Raw genomic sequence first — 21173 nt, forward strand, 5'->3', positions numbered from 1 at the left:
GAGCCACCACACCAGCCTGAGTTTCTTACTTGTGTGACTAACAAAAAACACAAACATAGAGCCAATGCCTTTCTACTTTGCATACAATGGGATGGAGGTCACAGCTGCTGAAGAAACCAATACCCACCTGCCTCATTAAATATTTAGTGGGAACCTATATCTATCAGGCACTGGGCCTGTGAACTGAGGACACAAAAATGAGGAAGATTTGGTAGAACTCAAAATTTTGAGAAGTTGGAATTAGTATTAAAGAATACAGAATTTGTCATCAGGTAGATAGCAAGATGGGAAATAGGTACATAAGGAAGGGGGCATTTTTTTTTTAATTAAAACTCAATACCAATGCATATAAAATATAGTTACATCTCTACCCTCCCTCTCATCCCCATTCCCATCTCTGATGTAAATACCATTATCAGGATAATGTGGACCTTTGCAGACTTTTCTCTCTATATATAAAAGCAAAGGTGTATATACATGTAACACAGCTACAATAATTTCTTTTTATTATTATTATTATACTTTAAGTTCTAGGGTACATGTGCACAACGTGCAGGTTTGTTACATATGTATACATGTACCATGTTGGTGTGCTGCACCCATTAACTCGTCATTTACATTAGGTACATCTCCTAATGCTATCCCTCCCCACTCCCCGCACCCCACGACAGGCCCCGGTGTGTGACGTTCTCCTTCCTGTGTGCAAATGTTCTCATTGTTCAATTCCCACCTATGAGTGAGAACATGTGGTGTTTAGTTTTCTGTCCTTGCGATAGTTTGCTGAGAATGATGGTTTCCAGCTTCATCCATGTCCCTACAAAGGACATGAACTCATCCTTTTTTATGGCTGCATAGTATTCCATGGTGTATATGTGCCATATTTTCTTCATCCAATCTATCACTGATGGACATTTGGGTTGGTTCCAAGTCTTTGCTATTGTGAATAGTGCCGCAATAAACATACGTGTGCATGTGTCTTTATAGCAGCATGATTTATAATCCTTTGGGTATATACCCAGTAATGGGATGACTGGATCAAATGGTATTTCTAGTTCTAGATCCTTGAGGAATCACCATACTGTCTTCCACAATGGTTGAACCAGTTTACAGTCCCACCAACGGTGTAAAAGTGTTCCTATTTCTCCACATCCTCTCCAGCACCTGTTGTTTCCTGACTTTTTAATGATCACCATTCTAACTGGTGTGAGATGGTATCTCATTCTGGTTTTGATTTGCATTTCTCTGACGGCCAGTGATGAAGAGCATTTTTTCATGTGTCTGTTCGCTGCATAAATGTCTTCTTTTGAGAAGTGTCTGTTCATATCCTTCGCCCACTTTTTGATGGGGTTGGTTTTTTCTTGTAAATTTGTTTGAGTTCTTTGTAGATTCTGGATATTAGCCCTTTGTCAGATGAGTAGGTTGCAAAAATTTTCTCCCATTCTGTAGGTTGCCTGTTCACTCTGACAGTAGTTTCTTTTGCTGTGCAGAAGCTCTTTAGTTTAATTAGATCACATTTGTCAATTTTGGCTTTTGTTGCCATTGCTTTTGGTGTTTTAGACATGAAGTCCTTGCCCATGCCTATGTCCTGAATGGTATTGCCTAGGTATTCTTCTAGAGTTTTTATGGTTTTAGATCTAACATCCAAGTCTTTAATCCATCTTGAATTAATTTTTGTATAAGGTGTAAGGAAGGGATCCAGTTTCAGCTTTCTACATATGGCTAGCCAGTTTTCCCAGCACCATTTATTAAATAGGGAATCCTTTCCCCATTTCTTGTTTTTGTCAGGTTTGTCAAAGATCAGATGGTTGTAGATGTGTGGTATTATTTCTGAGGGCTCTGTTCTGTTCCATTGGTCTATATCTCTGTTTTGGTACCAGTAGCATGCTGTTTTGGTTACTGTAGGCTTGTAGTATAGTTTGAAGTCAAGCAGCGTGATGCTTCCAGCTTTGTTCTTTTGGCTTAGGATTGTCTTGGCAATGCGGGCCCTTTTTTGGTTCCATATGAACTTTAAAGTAGTTTTTTCCAATTTTGTGAAGAAAGTCATTGGTAGCTTGATGGGGATGGCATTGAATCTATAAATTACCTTGAGCAGTATGGCCATTTTCACGCTATTGATTCTTCCTATCCATGAGCATGGAATGTTCTTCCATTTGTTTGTGTCCTCTTTTATTTAGAGGTCGTTCACATCCCTTGTAAGTTGGATTCCTAGGTATTTTATTCTCTTTGAAGCAACTGTGAATGGGAGTTTACTCATGATTTGGCTCTCTGTTTGTCTGTTACTGGCATATAAGAATGCTTGTGATTTTTGCACATTGATTTTGTATCCTAACACAGGTACAATAATTTCTTAACAAAAATGAGGTCATACTGGAGAAAATTCTCTTCAGCTTGCTCTTTTCATTTAATGATATATCATACCCATCTCTTGATTTCAGTATACATAGATCTCTCATTTTTATTAACTGCTACATTATTTTCCAGTGTATGGAAGTAACTTTTTAAGGTTTTAATGAGGTGTAACTGACATACAGTAAACTGTATTCAAAGTGTACAACTTGGTAAGTTTTAATATATGTAGACACTTGTGAAATTTTCACCATAATCAAGAAAATGAACATGTCCATTCCCTTCAAGTTTCCTTGTGCCCCTTTGTAATTCCTCCCTCCCACCCCTCCCCTTCTCCCCACTCACCTCCACCACTAGCATCCACTGATTTGCCTTCTGTCTCTATAGATTAGTTTGCATTTTCTAGTACAGCACAAGAAAGTATTGTATGTACTCTATTTCTAACTTCTTTCACTCAGCATAATTATTCTGAAATTCATCCATGTTGTGTATGTTCAACTTTTTTTTTTTTTTAAGTACAATTTCCATTTTATTTTTCTCCAGAGAATAGTCTGTCTTCAGTCTTTAAGAACTCAGCTCCTTACATGGGCTTTGGTGGGGGACGTGGGGCAGCACCCACAGGTCTAAATCAGGGTGGGGGTGTTCGGTCTTTGTGGGCTTCACGAGATCGATTCCTGACTACTTTGCTGTGAATTGCACAACTCACACAATAATGTAGCTTCACATACAGCTTGGGAAGCACATAGGCATTGAAGACACTCATTTCAGAAATGTCCCTGACTGCTGCGGCCTCCACTATGTTTCGAATGACAAATTTCTTAATGGCCTTGTCCTTGGGCATGCATCGGGCACAGTTAGTGCAGTGAATAGGATGCACGTGGCCGCGGCCCTTTTTGGCATGACCGTTGTTCATTCTTTTCTTTGTCATCTTGGAGGCACGGACCAGAGATATATGTTTATCTTTTAAAGAAACTGACAAGTTCCTCATTAGCATAGTGGTGAGTAAAAACAACCGAAACAAACAAATAAACTGCCAAGTTGTATTCCAAAATGGTTATACCATTTTATATTCCCACCAGCAGTGTATGAAAGTTCCAGTTCCTCTACATCCTTATCAACACTTGGTAAGCTCAGTACTTTTAATTTCAGCTATTCAAATAGGTGTGTAGTAGTATTTTATTGTGCCTTTCATTTGCACTTTTCTAATGACTAATGATATTCAGCATCTTTTCATGTGCTTATTTACCGTCTGTATATCTTCTTTGGTGAAGTATCTTAAAATTTTGTTCATTTTTACTGTGTTGTTTGCTTTCTTATTATTGAATTTTGGGAGTTTTAAATTTATTCTGATTATGAATCTTTTATCAACAGTAAAAAGGAACAAACTATTGATACATGTAGCAACACAGATAAATCTCAAAATAATTATGCTGAGTAAGAGAGGCCAGACAAAAAGATAAAACATATTAAATGATTCTGTTTATACAAAATATTGGAAAATACAAATGAATCTACAATGCATTCTAGGTTCTTTATCCTTCCTTCTTTCCTTTTATTTTGCAGGTAAATTCTCCCTGACACCCACCCTTTTCCAGAGACCTGCTTCTCTTGCCCTGTAAGCTTCATTTCAAAGACTAGACATTATGTATTTTCTGCATTTTTCTGTAGCAGGGGAGACTGGTAGCCTTTATGAGGGTCTGGGTCTTTTGCTTTGTCAAATGATCCTTTACTGAAATATTTCACTTTGTAGTTCTTAACTAACTGGGCATCCAACTGCAACATTGTTGAGTCATCTCTTCCAACTGGGCTGGTCTATTTGCTTGCTTTGAATATATCTCTTGTATTTATTCCCAAATTCACATCTTTATTCATGCTACCACTTGGGTAAAACATTATCTTCACTATTTAAATACTCTTTATCCTTCAAAGCTCAAGTTAAATCCTACCTGCTCTTCCAACCTCATCCTGGGAATCTCTTCCTATCCTGAGTTCCTTTGGTCTTCACTGTCTTCACACTTATTATAAAGGGCATCCAAATTGGAAAAAAGGAAGTCAAACTATCACTGTTCACCGATGATATGATCATATACCTAAAAAATCCTAAAGACTCTTCCAAGAAGCTCCTAGATCTGATAAATGGATTCAGTAAAGTTTCAGGATACAAAATCAATGTACATAAATCAGGAGCACTGCTATACACCAACAACAGCCAAGCTGAGAATCAACTCAATAACTCAATCCCTTTTATAAAGGTTGCAAAAAATAAAATAAAATACTTAGGAATACACTTAGCAAAGGAGGTGAACGATTTCTACAAGGAAAACTACAAAACACTGCTGAAAGAAATCACAGATGACACAAACAATTGGAAACACATTCCATGCTCATGGATGGGTACAATCAATATTGTAAAAATTACCATACTGCCAAAAGCAATCTATAGATTCAATGCAATTTCCATCAAAACACCATCATCATTCTTCATAGAAAAAACATTCCTAACATTTATACAGAACCAAAAAAGAGCCCATAGAGCCAAAGCAACACTAAGCAAAAAGAATAAATCTGGAGGTGTCACATTACCCAACTTCAAACTATACTATCAGGCTTTAGTTACCAAAACAGCATGGTACTGGTATAAAAATAGGCATATAGACCAATGGAACAGAATATAGAACTCAGAAATAAAGCCAAATACTTACAGCCAACTAATCTTCAACAAAACATACAAAAACATGAACCAGGGAAAGGATACTCTATTCAATAAATGGTGCTGGGATAACTGACAAGCCACATAACAGAAGAATGAAACTGGATCCTCATCTCTCACCTTAAGCAAAAATCAACCCAAGATGGATCAAAGATTTAAATCTAAGACTTGAAACCATAAAAATTCTAGAAGATAACATCGGAAAAACTCTTCTAGACATTGGCTTAGGCAAAGAATTCATGACTAAGACCCCAAAAGCAAAACAAAATAAAACAAAAATAAATATAACAACAAAAAATAAATATAACAAAAACAAAAATAAATAAATCGGACCTAGTTAAACTGAAAAGCTTCTGCAAAGCAAAAGAAATAATAAGCAGAGTAAACAGACAACCCACAGAGTGGGAGAAAATATTCTCAAACTATGTATCTGACAAAGGACTAATATCCAGAATCTACAAGGAACTCAAATCAGCAAGAAATAAAACAAATAATCCTGTCAAAAAGTGAGCAAAGGATATGAATAGGCAATTCTCAAAAGAAGATGTACAAACAGCCAATAAACATATGAAAAAAATGCTCAACATCACTAGTTATCAGGGAAATGCAAATGAAAACCACAATGAGATACCACTTTACTCCTGCATGAATGGCCATAAAAAAAGAAAAATAGATGTTGGCATGTATGTAGTGAAAAGGAAACACTTTTACACTACTGGTGGGAATGTAAACTAATACAATCACTATGGAAAACAGTATGGAGATTCCTTGAAGAACTAAAAGAAGAACTACCATTTGATCCAGCAATCCCACTACTGGGTATCTCCCAAAGGAAAAGAAGTAATTATATGGAAAAAAACAAAACAAAGCAAAACAAAAAACACATGCACATGCATGTTTATAGCAGCACAATTTGCAATTGCAAAAACATGGAACCAATCTAAATGCCCATCAACCAACAAGTGGATCAACTAGTGTTCAAAATAACCAGCTAGCATCAAGATGACAGGATCAAGTTCACACATAACAATATTAACCTTAAATGTAAACTGGCTAAATGCCCCAATTAAAAGGCACAGACTGGCAAACTGGATAGAGTCAAGACCCATTGGTGTGCTGTACTCAAGAGACTCAACTCATGTGCAAAGACATACATAGGCTCAAAATAAAGGGATGGAGGAAAATTTACCAAGTAAACGGACAGCAGAAAAAAGCAGGGGTTGCAATTCTAGTTTCTGACAAGACAGACTTTAAACCAACAAAGATCAAAAAAGACAAAGAAGGGCATTACATGGCTGGATGCAGTGGCTCACGCCTGTAATCCCAGCACTTTGGGAGGCTGAGGTGGGTGGATCATGAGGTCAGGAGTCCAAGACCAGCCTGGCCAACATAGTGAAACCCCATCTCTACTAAAAATACAAAAATTAGCTGGGTGTGGTGGCATGCGCCTGTAGTCCCAGCTACTTGGGAAGCTGAGGCAGAAGAATTGCTTGAACCCGGGAGGTGGAGGTTGCAGTGAGCTAGACCACACCACTGCACTCCAGCCTGGGTGACAGAGTGAGACTCCATCTAAAAAAATAAAAATAAAAAAAATAAAAAAAGAAGGGTATTACATAATGGTAAAGGGATCAATTCACAAAGAAAAGCTAACTATCCTAAATATATATGAACCCAATACAGGAGCACCCAGATTCATAAAACAAGTTCTTAGAGACCTACAAGGAGACTTAAACTGCCACACAATAGTGGTGGGAGACTTTAACACCCCACTGTCAATACTGGACAGATCAACAAGACAGAAAATTAACAAGGATATTCAAGACTTGAACTCAGCTCTGGATTAAGCAGAACTGATGGATATCTACAGAACTCTCCACCCCAAGACAACAGATTATATATTCTTCTCAGTGCCATATGGCACTTCCTCTAAAATAGACCACATAATTGGAAATACAACATCCCTCAGCAAATGCAAAAGAATTGAAATAATAACAAGCAGTCTCTCAGACCGCATTACAATCAAATTAGAACTCGAGATTTAAAAACTCACTCAAAACCACACAACTATATGGAAATTGAACAACTTGCTCCTGAATGACTCCTGGGTAAATAATGAAATTAAGGCAGAAATCAAAAACTTCTTTAAAACCAATGAGAACAAAGAGACAATGTACCAGAATTTCTGGGATGCAGCTAAAGCAGTACTAAGAGGGAAATTTATAACACTAAATGCCCACATCGGAAACCTAGAAAGATTTCAAATCAAAACCCTAGCATCACAATTAAAAGACCTAGAGAAGCAAGAGCAAACGAATCTACAAGCTAGTGGAAGGCAAGAAATAACTAAGACCAGAGCAGAACTGAAGGAGATAGAGACACAAAAAACCCTTAAAAAAAAAAAAATCAATCCAGGAGCTGGTTTTTTGAAAAAATTGATAAAATAGATAGACTGCTAACTAGACTAATAAGAAAAGAGAGAAGAATCAAATAGATGAAAAATGATAAAGGGGATATCACCACTGACCCATGGAAATACAAACTACCATCAGAGAGTACTATAAACACTTCTAGGCAAATAAACTAGAAAATCTAAAGAAATGGATAAATTCCTGGACACGTACACCCTCCCAACACTCAACCAGGAAGAAGTTCAATCCCTGAATAGACCAATAACAAGTTCTGAAATTGAGGCAGTAATAGCTTACCAACCAAAAAAAGCCCAGGACCAGATAAGATTCACAGCTAAATTCTACCAGAGGTACAAAGAGGAGATGATACCATTCCTTCTGAAACTATTACAAACAATTGAAAAGGAGGGACTCCTCCCTAACTCATTTTATGAGGCCAGCATCATCCTGATACCAAAACTTGGCAGAAACACAACAAAAAAAGAAAACTTCAGGCCAATATCCCTGATGAACACTGATGCAAAAATCCTCAATAAAATACTGGCAAACTGAATCCAGTAGCATATCAAAAAGCTTATCCACCAATCAACTTGGCTTCATCCCTGTGATGCAAGGCTGGTTCAGCATATGCAAATCAATAAGCATAATCCATCACATAAACAGAACCAATGACAAAAACCACATGATTATTTCAATAGATGCAGAAAAGGCCTTCAATAAAATTCAACATCCCTTCATGTTAAAAACTCTCAATGAACTAGGTATTGATGGAACATATCTCAAAATAATAAGAGCTATTTATGACAAACCCATGGCCAATATTATACTGAATGGGCAAAAGCTGAAAGTATTCCCTTTGAAAACTGGCATAAGACAAGGATGCCCTCTCTCACCACTCCTATTCAACATAGTATTGGAAGTGCTGACCAGGGCAATAAGGCTAGAGAAAGAAATAAAGTGTATTCAAATAGGAAGAGAGGAAGCCAAATTGTCTCTGTTTGCAGATGACATGATCCTATATTTAGAAAACCCCATGGTCTCAGTCCAAAAACTCCTTTAGCTGATAAACAACTTCAGCAAAGTCTTGGGAAACAAAATCAATGTGCAAAAATCACAAGCATTCCTATACACCAACAATAGACGAGCAGAGAGCCAAATCATGAATGAACTACCATTCACAACTGCTACAAAGAGAATAAAATACATAGGAATACAGCTAACAAGGGGCATGAAGGGCCTCTTCAAGGAGAACTACAAACCACTGTTCAAAGAAATAAGAGAGGACATAAACGAATGGAAGAACATTCCATGCTCACGGATAGGAAGAATCAATATCGTGAAAATGCCCATACTGCCCAAAGTAATTTATAGATTCAATGTTATTCCCATCAAACTACTATTGACTTTCTTCACAGAATTAGAAAAAACTACTTTAAATTTCATATGGAACTAAAAAAGAGCCCATATAGCTAAGACAATCCTAACCAAAAAGAACAAAGCTGGAGGCATCATGCTACCTGACTTCAAACTATACTACAGGGCTACAGTAACCAAAACAGCATGGTACTGGTATCAAAACAGACATATAGACCAACGGAACAGAACACAGACCTCTGTTAAACAGAGAAACAAGTCCACACATCTACAACTATCTGATCTTCAACAAACCTGACAAAAACCAGCAATGGGGAAAGGATTCCCTATTTGATAAATGGTGCTGGGAAAACTGGCTAGCCATATGCAGAAAACTGAAACCGGACTCCTTCCTTAGACCTTATTCAAAAATTAGCTCAAGGTGGATTTAAGACTTAAATGTAAAACCAAAAAACATAAAAACCCTAGAAGAAAACCTAGGCAATACCATTCAGGACATAGGCATGGGCAAAGACTTCACGACAAAAACACCAAAAGCAACTGCAACAAAAGCCAAAGTTGACAAATGGGATCTAATTAAACTAAAGGGCTTCTGCACAGCCAAAGAAATTAGCATCAAAGTGAACAGGCAACCTACAGAATGGGAGAAAATTTTTGCAATCTACCCATCTGACAAAGGGCTAATATCCAGAATCTACAAGGTATTTAAACAAATTTACAAGAAAAAAAACATCAAAAAGTGGGCAAAGGATATGAACAGACACTTCTCAAAAGAAGACATTTATGCAGCCAATAAACATATGAAACAAGGCTCATAATCACTGATCTTTAGTGAAATGCAAATCAAAACCATGATGAGGTATCATCTCAACGCGAGTCAGAATGGCAAGTATTAAAAAGGAAACAGCCTCTCCCTCTCCCTCTCCCTCTCCCTCCGGTCTCCCTCTCCCCACAGTCTCCCTCTCCCTCTCTTTCCACGGTCTCCCTCTGATGCCGAGCCGAAGCTGGACGGTACTGCTGCCATCTCGGCTCACTGCAACCTCCCTGCCTGATTCTCCTGCCTCAGCCTGCCGAGTGTCTGCGATTGCAGGCGCGCGCCACCACGCCTGACTGGTTTTCGTATTTTTTTGGTGGAGACGGGGTTTCGCTGTGTTGGCCAGGCTGGTCTCCAGCTCCTAACCGCGAGTGATCCGCCAGCCTCGGCCTCCCGAGGTGCCGGGATTGCAGACGGAGTCTCCTTCACTCAGTGCTCAATGGTGCCCAGGATGGAGTGCAGTGGCGTGATCTCAGCTCACTACAACCTCCACCTCCCAGCAGCCTGCCTTGGCCTCCCAAAGTGCCGAGATTGCAGCCTCTGCCCGGCCGCCACCCCATCTGGGAAGTGAGGAGCGTCTCTGCCTGGCCGCCCATCATCTGGGATGTGAGGAGCCCCTCTGCCTGGCTGCCTAGTCTGGAAAGTGAGGAGCGTCTCTGCCCAGCCGCCATCCCATCTAGGAAGTGAGGAGCGCCTCTTCCCGGCCGCCATCCCATCTGGGAAGTGAGGAGCATCTCTGCCCGGCCGCCCATCGTCTGAGATGTGGGGAGCACCTCTGCCCTGCCGCCCCGTCCGGGATGTGAGGAGCGTCTCTGCCCGGCTGCCCCGTCTGAGAAGTGAGGAGACCCTCTGCCTGGCAACCGCCCCGTCTGAGAAGTGAGGAGCCCCTCCGCCCAGCAGCCACCCCGTCTGGGAAGTGAGGAGCGTCTCTGCCCGGCAGCCGCCCCGTCCGGGAGGGAGGTGGGGGGGTCAGCCCTCCGCCCGGCCAGCCGCCCCGTCCGGGAGGGAGGTGGGGGGGTCAGCCCCCGCCCGGCCAGCCGCCCCGTCCGGGAGGGAGGTGGGGGGGTCAGCCCCCTGCCCGGCCAGCCGCCCCGTCTGGGAGGGAGGTGGGGGGGGTCAGCCCCTCACCCGGCCAGCCACCTCGTCCGGGAGGTGAGGGGTGCCTCTGCCCGGCGGCCCCTACTGGGAAGTGAGGAGCCCCTCTGCCCGGCCAGCCACCCCGTCCGGGAGGGAGGTGGGGGGGTCAGCCCCCCGCCCGGCCAGCCGCCCCGTCTGGGAGGTGAGGGGCGCCTCTGCCCGGCCACCCCTACTGGGAAGTGAGGAGCCCCTCTGCCCGGCCAGCTGCCCGGTCTGGGAGGGAGGTGGGGGGTCAGCCCCCCGCCCGGCCAGCCGCCCCGTCCGGTAGGGAGGTGGGGGGGTCAGCCCCCCGCCCGTCCAGCCGCCCCGTCTGGGAGGGAGGTGGGGGGGTCAGCCCCCCGCCCGGCCAGCCGCCCCGTTCGGGAGGGAGGTGGGGGGGGTCAGCCCCTCACCCGGCCAGCCACCCCGTCCAGGAGGTGAGGGGCGCCTCTGCCCGGCCACCCCTACTGGGAAGTGAGGAGCCCCTCTGCCCGGCCAGCCACCCCGTCCGGGAGGGAGGTGGGGGGGTCAGCCCCCCGCCCGCCCAGCCGCCCCGTCCAGGAGGTGAGGGGCGCCTCTGCCCGGCCGCCCCTACTGGGAAGTGAGGAGCCCCTCTGCCCGGCCAGCCGCCCCATCTGGGAGGGAGGTGGGGGGGTCAGCCCCCCACCCGGCCAGCCGCCCCGTCCGGGAGGGAGGTGGGGGGGTCAGCCCCCCGCCTGGCCAGCCACCCCGTCCGGGAGGTGAGGGGAGCCTCTGCCCGGCCACCCCTACTGGGAAGTGAGGAGCCCCTCTGCCCGGCCAGCCGCCCCGTTCGGGAGGGAGGTGGGGGTATCAGCCCCCCGCCCGGCCAGCCACCCCGTCCGGGAGGTGAGGGGTGCCTCTGCCCAACTGCCCCTACTGGGAAGTGAGGAGCCCCTCTGCCCGGCCAGCCGCCCCGTCCGAGAGGGAGGTGGGGGGGTCAGCACCCCCGCCCGGCCAGCCGCCCCACCCGGGAAGTGAGGGGCGCCTCTGCCTGGCCGCCCCTACTGGGAAGTGAGGAGCCCCTCTGCCCAGCCAGCCGCCCCGTCCGGGAGGGAGGTGGGGGGGGTCAGCCCCCCACCCGGCCAGCCGCGCCGTCCGGGAGGGAGGTGGGGGGGGGGGTCAGCCCCCCACCCGGCCAGCTGCCCCGTCCGGGAAGTGAGGGGCGCCTCTGCCCGGCCGCCCCTACTGGGAAGTGAGGAGCCCCTCTGCCCGGCCACCACCCCGTCTGGGAGGTGTACCCAACAGCTCATTGAGAACGGACCATGATGACAATGGTGGTTTTGTGGAATAGAAAGAGGGGAAAGGTGGGGAAAAGATTGAGAAATCGGATGGTTGCCCTGTCTGTGTAGAAAGAGGTAGACATGAGAGACTTTTCATTTTGTTCTGTACTAAGAAAAATTCTTCTGCCTTGGGATCCTGTAGATCTGTGACCTTACCCCCAACCCTGTGCTCTCTGAAACATGTGCTGTATCCACTCAGGGTTGAATGGATTAAGGGCGGTGCAAGATGTGCTTTGTTAAACAGATGCTTGAAGGCAGCATGCTCCTTAAGAGTCATTACCACTCCCTAATCTGAAGTACCCAGGGACACAAACACTGCGGAAGGCTGCAGGGTCCTCTGCCTAGGAAAACCAGAGACCTTTGTTCACTTGTTTATCTGCTGACCTTCCCTCCACTATTGTCCTGTGACCCTGCCAAATCCCCCTCTGCGAGAAACACCCAAGAATGATCAATAAAAAAATAAATAAAAAAAAAAATAAAAAAAAAAAAAAGGAAACAATAGATGCTGACAAGGCTGTGGACAAATAGCAACACTTTTTTTTTTTTTTTTTTTTGACATGGAGTCTTGCTCTGTCACCAGGCTGGAGTGCAGTGGCATGATCTTGGCTCACTGCAACCTCCACCTCCAGGGTTCAAACAATTCTCCTGCCTCAACCTCCTGAGTAGCTGGGACTACAGGCACGCATCACCACGCCCAGCTAATTTTTTTGTATTTTTAGTAGAGACGGGGTTTCACCATGTTGGCCAGGATGGTCTCAACCTCCTGACCTCATGATCCTCCCACCTTGGCCTCCCAAAGTGCTGGGATTACAGGCATGAGCCACTACGCCCAGCCAGGAATGCTTTTACACTGTTGCTGGGCATGTAAATTAGTTCAACCATTGTGGAAAACAGTGTGGCGATTCCTCAAGGATCTAGAACCAGAAATACCATTTGACCCAGTAATCCCATTACTGGGTATATACCCAAAGGAATATAAATCATTCTACTCTAAAGACACATGCACACATGTGTTTACTGCGGCACTATTTACAATAGCAAAGACATGGAACCAACCCAAATGTCAATCAATAATAGACTGGATAAAGAAAATGTGGTACATATATACCATGGAATACTATGCAGCCATAAAAAACAATGAGATCATGTCCTTTGCAGGGACATAGATGAAGCTGGAAGCCATCATCCTCAGCAAACTAACGCAGGAATAGAAAACCAAACACTGCATGTTCTCACTCATAAGTAGGAGTTGAACAATGAGAACACATGGACACAGGAAGGGGAACAACATACACAGGGACCTGTCCAGGGGTGGAGGGCAAGGGGAAAGAGAGCATTAGGACAAATCCCTAATGCATGCAAGGCCTAAAACCTAGATGATGGGTTGATAGATGCAGCAAACCACCATGGCACATGTATACCTATGTAACAAACCTGCACATTCTGCACATGTATCCCGGAACGCAAAGTAAAATTTAAAAAAAAAGAAAGAAAAAAAGAAAAGAAAACTACAAAAAAAAAAAAACAAAAAAACAAACAAAAAACACACATCTGGGCCAGACGCGGTGGCTCACGCCTGTAATCCCAGCACTTTGGGAGGCTGAGGCGGGTGGATCACCTGAGGTCAGCAGTTCAAGACCATCCTGGCCAACATGGTGAAACCCCATCTCTACTAAAAATACAAAAAATTAGCCAGGTGTGGTGGCGGGCGCCTGTAATCCCAGCTACTTGGGAGGCTGAGGCAGGAGAATCACTTGAACCTGAGAGGTGGAGTTTGCAGTGAGCTGAGATGGAGCCACTGCACTCCAGCCTGGGCAACAGAGCAAGACTCTGTCTGAAAGAAACAAACAAACACAAAAACCCCAAAAAACACACATGTGTACTGAACATGTAAAAAACAAAAAGAACCATATATGAAACAGGGCAAGAGGAATCAGATGATAAGTATAATTTTTATATAAGGAAAATTATATAATGAAGAATTCTTGGGATATGAACCCCATTGAGATTCTGTAAACTGTCTATTATTTAAGTGGGTTACATAATAGAAATCACGTTGCAACACACAGTCTTACCTTGGATCTACAGAAAACGGCTTAGCTCAGTGTTTTTAAACTGAAGGTCATAAACCTTGGTGAGTCATGAAATCAATTTAGTTACTCTAAGCAACCCTTGAATAAAGAAATAGAAACAGAGTAGAATAAAATAAATGGAAAATACTGGATGCACACCTCACATGGTAAAAACTTTACTGGAAACTTTTGTTCCTGTTTTATATATGTGTATATGTTATGTACACATGTGCTGGTCCATGATGGAAAGTGTGTTTCTTACTGGGAGCATGCCAATGGCCTAGCTGATGTAGTCATGTAAAACAAGTGCTTAGTGCTTACTTATAAATGGCCGAGATCCCTTGAAAAGTTTCTATATGCTTAAACCAAGAACATTGTGAATAAGGAATGATTTTTCCAAGTAACTGTGTAAGTTGCTCAATATAGACAGATCTCTGGGCCATGTCTCAAAAGCATTTTGAATATCATTTCCTGTCACCACCCTCCAAAATTGATAAATGTACTAAGTATAATTAAAAGACAATAGGCAAAATGCAAAATGGTTCAGTCACTGTGGAAAACAATTTGAGTTTCTCAAAAACTTAAACACAGAATTACCACATGACCCTGCAATTCCACTCTTAGGTATATATTCCAAAGAAATGAAAGCAGGGACACAAACGAGAACATAGTTCACCCATGTTCATAGCAAAACTATTCACAAGAGGCAAAACAGGGGAACAGCCCAAATGTCTATCAGTAGATGAATGAATAAACCAACTGTGATGTATACAAACAATGGAATATCATTCAGCCATAAAAAGAACAAAGTGCCAATACATGCTGCAAGGTATATGACCCTCCAAGACATTATGCTAAGTGAAAGAAGTCAGACATAAAAGGTCACATTGTATGATTCCATGTCTATGAAATATCCAGAATGGCTGGGTGCGGAGACTTAAACGTCTGTAATCCCAGCACACTGGGAGGCTGAGGCAGGTGGATCACTTGAGCCCAGGAGTTCAAGACCAGCATGGGCAACATGGTGAAACCCCATCTATACTAAAAATACAAAAAAATTAGCTAGCCATGGTGACACACGCCTGTAGCACCAGCTACTTGGGAGGCTGAGGTGGGAGGATCACTTGAGCCCAGGTGGTCGCGGCTGCAGTGAGCTGTGACCGTGCCACTGCAGTCCAGTCTGGGTGACAGGGCAAGACTCTGTCTCAAATAAGCAAACAAACAAACAGACAAAAAATGAAAGACTAGACAAACTGTGGTGGCTCATTCCTGTAATTTCAGCACTTTAGGAGGCTGAGGCAGGAGGATTGCTTCAGCCTAGGAGTTCCAGACCAGTCTGGGCAACATAGTGAGACCCCACCTCTACAAAAAATAAAAAATTAGCCAGGTGTGGGTAGCACACACCTGTAATCTCAGCTACTTGGGGGGCTGAGGCAGGAGGATCACTTGAGCCTAGGAGGTCAAAACTGCAATGAGCTGTGATCATGCCACTGCACTCCAGTCTAGGTGACAGAGCGAGATGCTGTCTTTAAATTAATTAATTAATAAAGTAAGTAAATAAGTAAAAGACTATAGGCAGATATAAGTACTAGTAATACAAATACCCAGAATCTGGAAGGCAAATCTTTCTCAGCATATTAGAAACTAAATAAAAAAGAGTATCTTTATTTTTTCTTAAAATTAAAAAAAAATATGGTCATATAGAGAGTAAATAATCCTTACAAACCAAAGGCTAAATGGAAAAATGAACTGTAGATAATTCTGAGCAACACCTCTGAGAGAAAACTGGCATATGCTTTTCTAGAAACATCTTTAAAAAATCAAATTCAGGCTAGGTGTGGTGGCTTATGCCTGTAATCCCAGCATTTTGGGAGGCCAACACAGGAGGACTGCTTGAGGCCAGGAGTTCAAGACCAGCCTGGGCAACATGGCAAGACCCCCCCCCCTCTAAAAAAAATAAAAGAAAACAAAATTAAAAATTAGCCATTATAGTGCCATTGTACTTCAGCCTGGGTGACAGGGCAAGACCCTGTCTCAAAAAAAAAAAAAAAAAAAATCAAATTCAGCAAGAGAGGAAACACTATTCTTAAATATAAGGGAGAAAATAAGGAAGAAAACAAAAACTTTTGAACAGAATTTTGGACTTGAAGGATGGGGAGAACAAACCAGGTTTCGTTTAATTTACAAATCTTCTCCTTAAGAAGAAAAAAATGTAAAAAAGGTGTGTGGGAAGATAATGTGAATCAACTACCTTCCTCTTCCCTGGGTGAAAGTTTTTATTACTGCTCTTACAGTATGTATCTGTGTTGGTAGAGAGTTCACCACAGGTGTCGGGTGCAGACTGGCCAACCCCTTGGGGGGTATGCTATGAAGACGGATGGCTGTCTAGACTAGATCAATGTTTTTCAAACTGAATAACAGAGCCCTAAGGGTCCTCTTGGCTGCTAGAGTAAGTGAAGAGAAGTGAGAGGGAAAAGGAAGTGGTGCTGTTGATGCTCCAGGCCTCTATGCCTAATTCATTCAGGTCAGGTTTGCTTTTATCTTTTAAATCCTAGGATTCCATGTTAAAGCTTCACTTGAAAATAGTTCTGTTGCTAAAGAAAATTATAAAAACCACTGGACTGGATCAAGGGTTCCCAAACCTGGCTCCTCAACAGAATTACTAAAAGAGCCTTTTCAAGTTAGAAATTCCTGGGCCATACCTCTAGACCTACTGAAATAGTAACTCCCTGAAGGATTCTTGTGCAGCCAGCCCAAAGCTAGCCCGTGTATTTGAGGAGTGCTGGACCAGATGATCCTTGCTTTCCTGAGTCTATGACAAAACAGAACTTAAATCAGTAGGCAAGAATCTCAGGCAAGAGAGCAGGTGGTAGCAGATGGAAAAAGAGAATATAGATAGCTAAATCACTAGGGTCTAATGAAGAAAACAAAAAAATTGATAAATGAGGAGCTTGCCTAAGATCAGAAGTTGCTCTGGAGATTTAATTGCCTGGCAAAGGGCCCATTTTATCTCATAGCCTGTGATAACTATCCATATTGGTGATGGTAGTGAAAACGGTTTAATGGAGCAGCTGTCCAAAAAAGTATAATGTGAACCACATACGTAGTTTTAAAATTTCTAGTAGCCATGGTAAGGAAAAATGAAAATAAAGAGGTGAAACCAATTTTAAAAATATATTTTATTTAGGCCAGGCACAGTGGCTCACGCCTGTAATCCCAGTACTTTGGGAGTCCGAGGTAGGCAGTTCACCTGAGGTCAGGAGTGCAAGACCGGCCTGGCCAACACAGCGAAACCTTGTCTCTACAAAAAATACAAAAATTAGCTGGGCGTGGTGGCGATATGGAAGGGAAGAGTGTGGTCCCTTTAAATGATACAGAAGCGGGGAAGGGAAGCGTTACTTAGAGGAGGACGTGGTCCCTGGCTAGGGCTCCACCCACATGAACCTGGGTGAGGACAGGCATTTCCTGCCCAAATGTTGTATTTTCCCAAGACCGCCCTGGCCTGCCACGCCCCGATCCTATGCCTATAAACAATCCCCTCCCCCCAGACCCCAGCAGGCAGACACACAGGTGGCTGGACATGGCGAGAAGCACATCAGGAGGCACCAGCACACCAGCAGGCCACCCACCAGCAGAACTACATTTGGCTAGGGCAGCCAGAGGAGAGCCCAGTTCACCTAGCGGTCCGACTCCAGGGGAAAACCATCTCCCTTCTGACTCCCCAATCTGCTGAGAGCTACTTCCACTCAGTAAAACCTTGCACTCATTCTCCAAGCTCATAAGTGATCCGATTCTTCCCATACACCAAGGCAAGAACCCTGGGATACAGACAGCCCTCTGTCTTTACGATAAGGCAGGGGTATAACCGAGCTAACACAAGCTGCCTATGCATGGCTAAACTAAAAGAGCACCCTGTAACACGCGCTCACTGGGACTTCAGGAGCTGTAAACACTCACCCCTATACACTGTCATGGGGTAGGAGCCCCACAGCCTGCCCATCTGTATGCTCCCCTAGAGGTCTGAGCAGCGGGGCACTGAAGAAGTGAGCCACACCCCCATCGCACATCCTGCGAGGGGGACATAGGAGCTTTTTCCCTTTCAGTGGTGCATGTTTATAATCCCAGATACTCAGGAGGCTGAGGCAGGAGAATTGCTTGAACCTGGGAGGCAGAGGTTGCAGTGAGCTGAGATTGCATCATTGCACTCCAGCCAGGGCGACAGAGCGAGACTCTGTCTTATTTAAAAAAAAAAAAAATTTTTTTTTAATATATATATGTATGTATGTGTGTATATATATATAATTTAATTGCATATATCCAAATTTTCATTCACTTTTAACATATAATTCAATATAAAAATTATTGAGATTGTTTACCTTATTTTTTGCACTAAGTTTTTAAAATTTTACAGTACATCTCAATTCAGCCCAGTTATTAATATATTTCAAGTGCTGAATAACCACCTGTGGCTAGTGACTACCATATTGTATAGTGTAGAACTAATTAATTAAAAAATCAATGTATTCCCTTTCAAAATTGAGATTCGGTTGCAATAAAAACATAAAAAGCCCATGAATCACCTTCCTAGCCCCAGAGATGCTGTTCCAGAGGCTAGTCTGATAACAATTTTGTCTGCAGATATCATGCCCAACTTGACTTCTTCAGCTCTGACCACTCTCCCTCTTCCCAGCAGCAGTGTCTGCGTGTTGGACATTTACACCTGAATGTCCTGCTCACAAAGCCTGTTATTCAAAATGTCTAAAACCAAATTAACCATCTTTCTTCCAAAATAAAACAAATACATTTACCTCTTGATTTTCCTATTTCTATCAGTTACTTAAGATCAAAACTTCAGAGTCAACTTCTTCCTTTTTCTTTACTCTGCACAAGCACCAAATTCTGTTTATTCTTCTGTCACGATCTCTTGCTCTTTTCTGCTTCTAATTCTTCCTGCTGATCAGTCTAGCATGGTGTTACCAAATATATACACTTAGTACACTAAGTATAATGTCATTTATTTATCTTCAGTGGCTCTATAATGCCTTATACTTCAGCTATGAATTCAGGACCATGCACATCTTAAACCTACCCCCCATCTGGCCTACGTCATTCCAACCTTATCTTTCACCAATCTCCTAGAAAAGCCTTTCTTAAGGCAAACTATCCTATCCTCTATCTCCTGAAAATGCCTTATATTTCCTCATCTCAGTGCTTTATGATTTTCTATCCACCTAGAATGCCCTTATTTCAGTTTACCTATTCAAAGCATTAATTCAACAATATTTGTGTGTCAGGCATTGTGCTATGTACGGCAGGCAATATAAATACAGGCATATCTTGTATAATTATGCTTTGCTTGATCACACTTCACAGCTATTGCATTTTTTACAAATTGAAGGTTTGTGGCAACCCTGCATTGAGCAAGTCTATTGGCACCATTTCTCCAACAGCATGTGCTCATTTCATGTCTCTGTTACATTTTGGTAATTCTTGCAATATTTCAAACTATTTCATTATTATTATATCTGTTATGAGCTGTGATCAGTGATCTTTGATGTTACTATTGTAATTGTTTTAGAGTACCATGAACCATATCCATATAAAACAGCTAATTTAATTGATAAATGTTATGTGTGTTCTGACTGCTCCACTGACCTGGCTTTCCCTGTCTATTTCCCTCTCCTCAGGTTCCCCTACTCCCTGAGACAAAACAATAATGAAATGAGGCCAGTTGATTACCCTACAATGGCCTCTACGTGTTCAAATGAAAGGAATAGTTATATATATCTCACTTTAAATCAAAAGCTAGAAAAGATTAAGCTTAGTGAGGAAGGCCTTTTGCAAGCTGAGATAGGACAAAACCTAGGCCTCTAGCACTAGTCAACTTGTGAAATGCAAAGGAAAAGTTCTTAAAGGAAATTAAAGATGCTACTCCAGGTTGAGTGCTATGGCTCACACCTGTAATCCCAGCACTTTGGGAGGCTGAGTTGGAAAGATCACTTGAGCTCAGGAGTTCAAGGCCAGCCTGGGCAACATGGTGAAACCCCATCTCTACAAAAAATACAAAAATTAGCCAGGCATGGCAGTGAATGCCTATAGACCCAGCTACTTGGGAGGCTGAGGCCAGAGAATCACTTGACCCAGGTGAAGGTTCAGTGAACCGTGACCACACCACTGCACTCCAGCTTGGGTGACAGAGTCTCCCTGTCTCAAAAAAAAAAAAGAAAAAGAAAAAGATGCTGCTCCAGTGAATACATGAATGAAAAGAAAGTGAAATAGCATTACTGATATGGAGAAAGGTTTAGTGGTCTGCAAAAAGATAAAACCAGCCACAATATTCCCATAAGCCAAAGCCTAATCCAGAGCAAGGCCCTAACTTTCTTTGATTCTATGAAGGCTCACAGAGATGAGGTAGCTGCAGAAGAAAAGTGAAGCTAGTGGAGGTTGGTTCATGAGGTTTAAGGAAAGAAGACATCTCCATAGCATAAAAGTACAAAGCAAAGCAGTAAGTACTGATGGAGAAGCTGTAGCATCGAGTTATCCAGAAGATCCAGCTAAGATCACTGATGAAGGTGGTTACACTAAAAAACAAACTTTCAGTGTAAATAAAACAGCTTTCTATTGGAAGAAGATGTCATCTAAGACTTTCATAGCCAGAAAGGAGAAGTCAATGCCTGGCTTCAAAGCTTCAAAGGACAGGCTGACTCTCCTGTTAAGGGCTAAGGCAGTTGGTGACTTTAAGTTGAAGCCAGTGCTTATTTACTATTCCCAAAATCCTAGGGCCCTTAAAAATTATACTGAATCTACTCTGCCTATACTCTATAAATGAAACAACAAAGCCTGGATGACAACACATCTGTTTATAGCATGGTTTACTGAATGTTTTAAGCCCACTGTGGAGACCTAATGCTCAGAAAAAAGAATTCCTTGCAAAATACTACTGCTCACTGACAATATACCTTGTCACTCCAGAGTTCTGATGGGAATGTACAAGGATATTAATGTTGCTTTCATGCCAACTAACACAATATC

General features: G+C 42.9%; 2 protein-coding genes across 11 annotated transcripts in view; both read right to left on the reverse strand.

Moving 5' to 3' along the window:
- The window catches only part of METTL8 (methyltransferase 8, tRNA N3-cytidine), a 126383-nt gene that overhangs the window by 60768 nt on the left and 44442 nt on the right, over positions 1-21173 (reverse strand). The window lies entirely within an intron of this gene.
- Positions 2846-3459, reverse strand: LOC100973805 (small ribosomal subunit protein eS26-like). Its single transcript, XM_014343998.6, has one exon. The coding sequence runs from the start codon at positions 3338-3340 to the stop codon at positions 2975-2977; it is 366 nt and encodes a 121-aa protein (XP_014199484.2). The 5' UTR covers positions 3341-3459; the 3' UTR covers positions 2846-2974.

This window comes from Pan paniscus, chromosome 13 (genome assembly GCF_029289425.2).
Source record: "Pan paniscus chromosome 13, NHGRI_mPanPan1-v2.0_pri, whole genome shotgun sequence".
NCBI lineage: Eukaryota > Metazoa > Chordata > Mammalia > Primates > Hominidae > Pan > Pan paniscus.